The sequence below is a fragment of the Sinocyclocheilus grahami genome, unplaced genomic scaffold (genome assembly GCF_001515645.1).
Source record: "Sinocyclocheilus grahami isolate Dianchi unplaced genomic scaffold, SAMN03320097.WGS_v1.1 scaffold9.1, whole genome shotgun sequence".
Lineage (NCBI taxonomy): Eukaryota > Metazoa > Chordata > Actinopteri > Cypriniformes > Cyprinidae > Sinocyclocheilus > Sinocyclocheilus grahami.
Genome location: NW_015505188.1, coordinates 519163 through 526959, shown reverse-complemented (window position 1 = coordinate 526959; position 7797 = coordinate 519163). Strand labels below are relative to the sequence as shown.

General features: G+C 38.3%; 1 protein-coding gene across 1 annotated transcript; it reads left to right on the top strand.

Annotated features, from left to right (window-relative positions):
- Nucleotides 1-60: 60 nt before the first annotated feature.
- On the top strand, nt 61-6653 carry LOC107592706 (uncharacterized). Its single transcript, XM_016282255.1, has 5 exons — nt 61-687; nt 1636-1803; nt 2809-2933; nt 3065-6047; nt 6153-6653. Exons 1-5 carry the CDS (start codon nt 229-231, stop codon nt 6612-6614), a joined length of 4197 nt encoding a protein of 1398 aa, XP_016137741.1. The 5' UTR covers nt 61-228; the 3' UTR covers nt 6615-6653.
- Nucleotides 6654-7797: the final 1144 nt, after the last annotated feature.

Genomic DNA, 7797 nt, shown 5'->3' with positions numbered 1-7797 from the left:
TGCTCTGTGCTCTTGCATCTGTGCGTGAACACACACACACACACACTACTGTAGTAGGCTACTCTTGACAGGATGAACTGATGAGCAGGAGCGAGTCAACCGGATCTTATACTGTACGCGTATGCCTTTTGTGTATAATATCTTGTCGGTTAAAATAGTTGAACTAAACTTGACAATTATACGTAAATCCATTTGAATGCTGTTAAAAAATACCGCTGAGCTCAAGTAATGGCACTGTCACAGGTTCAGTGCCTTGATGACAATCACATCAACTTGCGCACCAACGAGTCCAAGCCGGAGTTCTTCTACAGCGAGGAGCAGAGACTCGCGCTGGAAACACTCATACATGACGGACAGGACGCCTATGAGGACTACATCCAAACAAACAACATCCGCAGCTTTCTATCAGACCTTGAACTTGAGAGCATTCTCAACACTGTGGAGGTGTATAGCCCGGGTTCCCCTGATTATAATGCTGAACTGCTCGGCGACAGTGATGGGGAAGAGATTTCGCTTCAGTACTGGCCTGACCGCTCGGACCGCTCGATCCCACTGCTGGACATCGGGTGGCCGGACCGGGCGTCCTACCGCGGAGTGACTCGTGTTCAAGTGTACACTCAGCCTCCTTATGAGGGTCAGTCACATATTAAAGAGGTCGTTAGAAAAATGATCTCCCAAGCACAAAAGGTAGGGGATGAATGTATATTATTATAGATTTTGTGATTCACCTCACCTCTGGTGAATAAGACAGACCAAAGTCCTGTGTAGAAAGCTGCACGTGTTCTCAAGCTCAGAAAACAGTCTACACTACCTTATTTACCCCTAAAGGACACATATTAGTACCTTAAAGGTACATATATTAGTGACAGCTTTTGTACCTTTTTTCTGAGAGTGTAGGGCTGGGCACTGCTGGAACTTTGGACTTATAGAGTTAGAAAGTAAAATGGGAAAACACGTCATTATATATATATATATATATATATAGGCCTATAATTATTTTGTATTTTTTTACATTATACATATAATTTAAATAAACTAATTAAAACATGAAAGTTTTCAGATTTTGAAAAATGTAAATTAAATGTCATGGACCTTACAAAAGATCAGATCTTCCTTCCATTGAAGCTTAAAATCCTCTTTTGAAAATCTTTTAATCATGCTGGAGGAAATGATCATCAGGTTTTTTTTTCAAAAAGTTCATACAGCTTGAATGCTGCTGCATAAAAGTAAAAGACACTTTCGAATTCTGTGGATTGTTTGATGCACACAAATTATTGTGCTGATAATATAATTTGTAAATTGAAAAAAAAAAACATATTTGGAGATCTTTTCCAGATCTGCTATTCTAATTACTTTGAATTCGTTTTTCAAGGATGACCTTGAATGTTTTTCATCTGTGTGCACACCCCCCCCCACATATTTTTTTTAATAGTCCTCACATTGTACAATGCACTTTTCCAGATCTGCTATTCTAATTACTTTGAATTCGTTTTTCAAGGATGACCTTGAATGTTTTTCATCTGTGTGCACAGTTTTATTTACATGCATTATCATTATCAGTATGTTTTTGACAGATATCACAGTTTTGTTTGCTACCAAGTTCTTGTGTTTTCATTAATACCTGTACCTTTGCAGGTTATTGCAATTGTCATGGACTTGTTCACAGATATTGACATTTTCAAAGATCTCCTGGATGCAAGCTACAAGCGGAAGGTTTCTGTGTACATTATGTTGGAGACCACCGGAGTGAAGCACTTCGTGAGAATGTGTGAGAAAGCAGGAATGCACACTGGACACCTAAAGGCATGTCACAAATTTAATACTATAAACTAATTTGAGTTGCAATTTAAGATGATTTATTAGCATAAAAGAAACATCAGATTATTAAAAGCCTGCAGTATAATGAGCAGAAGCAATTTACTGAGAGATAACTTTTGGAACATGCAGTACTCCAAATCAGAAAGTCTAATTTTCCAAACATCCTGAGGCAACTGTGAGCACTTAAGACTCTTGTCACTTTTGTTTAGAGACAGAAACAGATTTCTGCTGATGATATAGTTTTGCAACACATTTTTGAAATGACATAGAATCTTAAACTCTATCAGTGATGGCAAGGGATTTGTTAGAAAGATGTATGTAGTGTTTATATACAATAAAAAACGTAATAAAATTATTGTAATAAAAAAATACAATAATATTTTTTTTACAAATCTATAAAATATTAGAAGTGTATTTACTACAATAAATGAAGATTATAGAACGTTATAATCACTTGACCTGAATAGAGATATAAGCTTCTGTCTGTGTATCACCTGAAGGCACCACAGAAACTTGGTGGATGGTAAACAGCTCTGGTTCCCCACAAAAAGATAATCTAAATACTGAATACGTGTGAATAGTGATTAAGACTGGATGACCACAACAGGCTCAGTGCAGTGTAGTTTCAGATTACCATCAATGCACAAATGTGTGAAAACATTATATATGTGACATATGATGTGGTTACTTTCTAATGTGATCGTATACTAACAGACTTTTATTGATTAACTCAAGTCACCCGCTTTGCTTGGCCAGGTTCACTGGCATAAACAGAGTGTGTCAGAATCGATGTCTTAAAAATAAAAGGCATTTGCAGACTCTAATAGGTCATATTTGGTTATTAATCCTGTCAATTAACTCTCTTGGTACACATAAAAGCCTGTTGATAGATAAATTTAATTGGTTTCTCATTCCTTCAGGCAGGAAAGAATCATCTCTTTTTTTCATCCACACAGTAGTTAAACATATTAAACTTTGTTTTTCCATCAGAACATGAGAGTGCGCAGCATCAGAGGGGCAGAATTTTTCAGTCGATCCTCAAAGAGAGTGTGTGGAAGCCAAAGCCAGAAGTTCATGTTTATTGACGGAGACAAAGCAGTCTCAGGGTCATATAGGTAAATCTGGTCAACCCAGTTTAACAAGATTAGGCTCAACCTAATTATTGATTCTAGTACATTCTAAATACATCCATAAATACATTAATTCAAGTAATTATTACAATTAACAATGTGTTCTTTACTTTCAGTTTCACATGGTCTGCCTCTAGACTGGACAGAAATCTCATCACGGTTCTCACTGGCCAAGCAGTCGACACATTTGACTCATTGTTTCAGGACATGTATGTGATGTCTAATGGAGTGTGTTTGAGCAAGATTAATCTAAGCAGTGAGCCTAAACCTGAGTTCCTCCCTCAAGCAGGACCCACTCTACTTCCCTCCGCCACCACAGCACTCAAGCTTATTAACCCAAAATACACTCTTGTCTCCAACTGCGCTTTCACTACCAATGGACCTGTATCTGACCTGACAAGAGCCAAGAACAGCACTTCCAAGAATCTGACAGAAGTCATCAAACAAATTAAAGACACACCAGTGGTGCCACCGGTTCACCCGGGACTGCTCAACCTGGAAAAGGCAAACATGATCAATTATGTGCCGACCTGGCCCGATCCTGACCCGCCGAGTGATGTCATTGGTTTTATTAACATAAGAGACTCCAACAAGCCGCTGCAAGCTCACCTAATGCGTTCAGAACTCTTTGAAGTGTCTCAAGCCATCCGATTCAAGAATCTTCTTCAGGAGCGAAAGGAGTCTTTATCTCTGAGGGATTGTCCTGGACCCATATCCCAAACTCCCTCTGATCCTGAAGCTCCAGTTCAGAAGCAAACATCAGGTGAAGCGCAGAAGTATTTTGATCAAAATCAACATCAAAGAAACAGCCAGAGTGAGAATCTTATCTCACCTTTGGAGAAGCTGGAAACAGTGCATGTGCTTGCCTGTAATAAAGTACATAAAGAGGAACTATGTGTGATGGAAAAAGAGCTGGACTCTATATCTGTGCAGAGAAAAAACATAAATATGGAAAAAGACTTTCCCAATACAGTTTTATCTTTTGCTCAAGATGATACAGATACAAAGCAAGCTCTTTATACTCTACAACCTCTAAAATGTCCTGCCCAAACCTCAGAGGATCTTAATTTGAAATCATCATCCTCAGCGTTGTCCAACAAAAGTAATCATGAATCATTTGCAATCTCAGAAACCCCTTCTGTTAAGCAAAGCGAAGATGACCAAGTCATAAATGATGTTGCTACTCATGACCATAGAGATACAAAACCAGACACAAACCAAAATGGCTGGAATGGTACACAGGCATCTAACTGTGACTCCAGCATCTCTTCATTGTCTGATGAATTCTATGAGTGTGCTAGCCCTGTGGCTGACTTTAGGTCTGTAGGAGATGTCTTTCTGCCTGAAAATACACCAGAATCTTTGCATAATTCAATCAAAAATGATCAACAAGAGCAGGAAGTTCCTTGTTCAAATTCATCCCCAGCTCAAGAGAGTACAGATTTGGATTATAAACAGACCTTGTTTATTCCCAAACTTTTAAAAACATATTGCAGTATTGTTTTCAATTTCTTATCTGCAGACTTCAAAACAACAGCTGCAACTTCGAAAACCACCTTTGCTCAAAAAAGAGACAACAGTACCATAATAAATGATAGTAAACTACCAGTCAAAGATAGTGAAACCTGCTATTTCTCACAGACTCCTAATGGTTGCTTCAACTTCTCTTCAACTTCAGATGAATACTTTGAGTGCGGTGATACAGTGAGTTTGAAGTCAGAAATTGATGGTATAGATCATGAAGTGAAACCAAGCTCAGTGGAGACATTAAGTCTGAATGAACGACTACAAATACTGAAGCCTGTCCTGGAAAATGAGAAACTATCTGAGCTCAGCGGTCAGAACACAAAAGAAAATGATGAGCCTAAAATGCATTTTGGACAGGAGCAGCTCAAATTTCAACACATACTAGAGATGACAGCTGACAATCACCAGGCAGTTTTAAAGTCTGAAGATAATGCCCAAACTCAACTGGATGAGAAAGTTCACAGACAACTACAAGAGTCTGAAGTTACATCAGAGCCAGTAGTAGAGAGCAAATTGATGAGTAACTTTTTGCAAGAGCATGAGATAAGTGCATGTCTGAAGGGTTTAAAGATACAGTCCAAGGAAGATTCTGTGGAATTAGCTGAGAAAGTTGAAAAAGCGCCAATGCAAGACTTACAACTTGATGAAAGTCTGGATGTATTATGTGAGGAAAAGTCTGTACTGTTAGCTGAGAAAGATTCAGAACCACAACTACAGGACTTAGAGTCTCAAGTAAGTCAAGATGTAAAGTGTGAGGGACAATCTTCAAAATTAGCTGAGAAAACTGCAAAACCACCACTGCAGGACTTACAACCTGAGGTAAGTCTAGATTCAATATGTAAGGGACAATCTATTCAGTTAGCTGAGACTACTACTCAGAGACTTCAACCGCCACTACAGGACTCACAGTCTGGGGAAAGTCCAGATTTAATGTTCAGAGCTTCAGAAGTAAATGCTATCCCACAGTCGGCAACAGACAGTGAATTTAGGAGCTCAGTACTGCAAGATAAAACTGATGTAACTCCTGTAATTCCAGAGAAGACCACGGTAACAAAGTCCATAGAGTTGCCTAAGAGTGAGGAACTGCAAAACCCATTGACTGATTTAGATTCTGCATCAGATCATCCACTCAACCAGAAATCCAAAGAGCATGTGAATGAGCATTTAAAACTGCAGAACGATGAGGTCAGTCCAGCAGTGCTAAAGAGAAAATCTGAGGAGCACAATCCTCAAGAGAAACCTGAACAGTTTGAAACCATTGAGCTGCTGATATTAGAGGATTCTGACTTCCAAGAGACAGAGTTGAACAATTCTGATCCCGTAAGACCAAGAGCTGCTCTGAGCAAAGAAACAAAGTTGAGCAAAACTAAGCCTATAGAACCAAAGACTATAAATTATAGAAAATCTAAAGAGAATAAGCTGGGTCATGATGTTTACAGTAGGCATAGAAAGGAAACATGTCACCTGACAGCTCTGACTGATGAGAAACAAGAAGGGGAACATATTTGTACAAATCAGAAGAAAAAGAACCTGCCAGAGGCAAAACCCAAGCTGGAGTGTCTGGTTAGGAAGGTAAGAATATCTTACTGTACTACCAAGTACTAACTAGTTTGAAAACAATTTGGAGAACTGGATTAAGAAAAATATAATTAATTAATGTTCTGTTTTTCATCCTAGCAACCACATCAAGCAATGTCCAGAATTCCTATTCAAGCTAGAGGAGGGTTAACTAAGTTACCCATCAGCAAAGCAGACACTAGCAATCCCTCATTTGGGCTTCGAGCTCCTAGAGCTGGCATGCAAAGACACCCACTTGGAAAACCACTGGGGCAGAATAAGCCTAGCGCTACATCACCTCCATCTCCTGAAAAATTGTTCCCAGGAAGAGTTGCTCCAGTTAGGTCAACACAAATTCTCCAGAGACCCCCTTGCACAGTGCCTACACCAAATGGTCCCGCCTCTGCCTTAAAACTGCCACAGGTCCAGCTGACTGCACCTAAGATCGGGCAGTCAGACCAGCCAAACGTTTCCAGGAAACGTTCTACGTCCCTAACAAAGTACAGTTGTTGTTCTTCTGGGATTTCCTGTCCAGCACAAGTAAAGAAGCAGGTGATTAAAGGGTCTCTGCCAAGCAAATAGTACAATGCAACAAACTGTTGTATACTGAATGCCACTGGGTTATTTTAGTATTTAATATTTTTATTGGACTCTTATTGAACTATGTGAGTTGATCTCACATAAAACTATGCTTTATTTCTTCCAATTAGCCAGCAGAAAGTTAACATAGGATTCCCAATACAAATAGGTTTTTCTAAATTTAATGTTTATGTAAATTGCAGGCACAGACTTTTCGATAAAGCTTTATGATTGTCCTTAAAGCTATTAATATGTAAATAATTATTTTTTCCATTCAGCTTGATGTAAATGATCAATTATGGGTCTCATTAAATCGTCACAGTTCACCATTTGCATAACACATTATTTCCTGATTCTTTTATGGGTTGACTTAGGCTAAATGGTATACTAAAGAAAACACTGGACATGGGTGCTGTCCACTCATTTAGATGAAGGTCAGACACTCAAAGACTAGACTGTATGCTTGTAAAATTACATTTATTGAATTATTCAAATAGACCTTCCATACTTCACTTGATTACAGCTGGAATTTATTCTCCTTTTTTATTATATAAAGATGTTTTACCATTGTTGCTACTTATCGGAACAACTTCAAACAGAATTGAACCTAATCACACACCAAACCCGCACTCAGTCTGGCTACTTTTTAAGTTATTTTTAAGTGGCTTGGGACTGTGAGTGATCTTGTGGTGTCTTCAGCTAATCATCTTTGTGATTCCAGAATTAATCACATATCATTCACGGGTCAAGTGAAAGAGTTGTGTCCAGATCTGTAAAGATGGTAGAATTCCAGTCACATACTGTACCTATTTCTGATGGTGTTCTGGGGCCAGCTGCATAAATTAGACTCTGTGTTAAGAACTAGTGTGACTAGTGTAGGGTAATGAGTTTTATTTTTCGGGTTCATATTAGACCGATTTAAGTTTTATGTAACCAACTTATAAAATAAAATGACAAATCTTAAAGAAAAAAAATTAAATGACAAACTTGTAAGACTAGTCTAAGCGTTTTATCTAACTGGCCTCTGAACTAAACACGCAACTATTCTTGAGATGAATAGGATGCTAATTCTAACAGATAGCTTTCTCCAGGTAATATAGACCTTCTTGTTGTAAACAAATGAACATTCAACAGAAGAAGTGAATAATAGTTTAGACTGACACTGACTGATTTTAACTTTAATTTC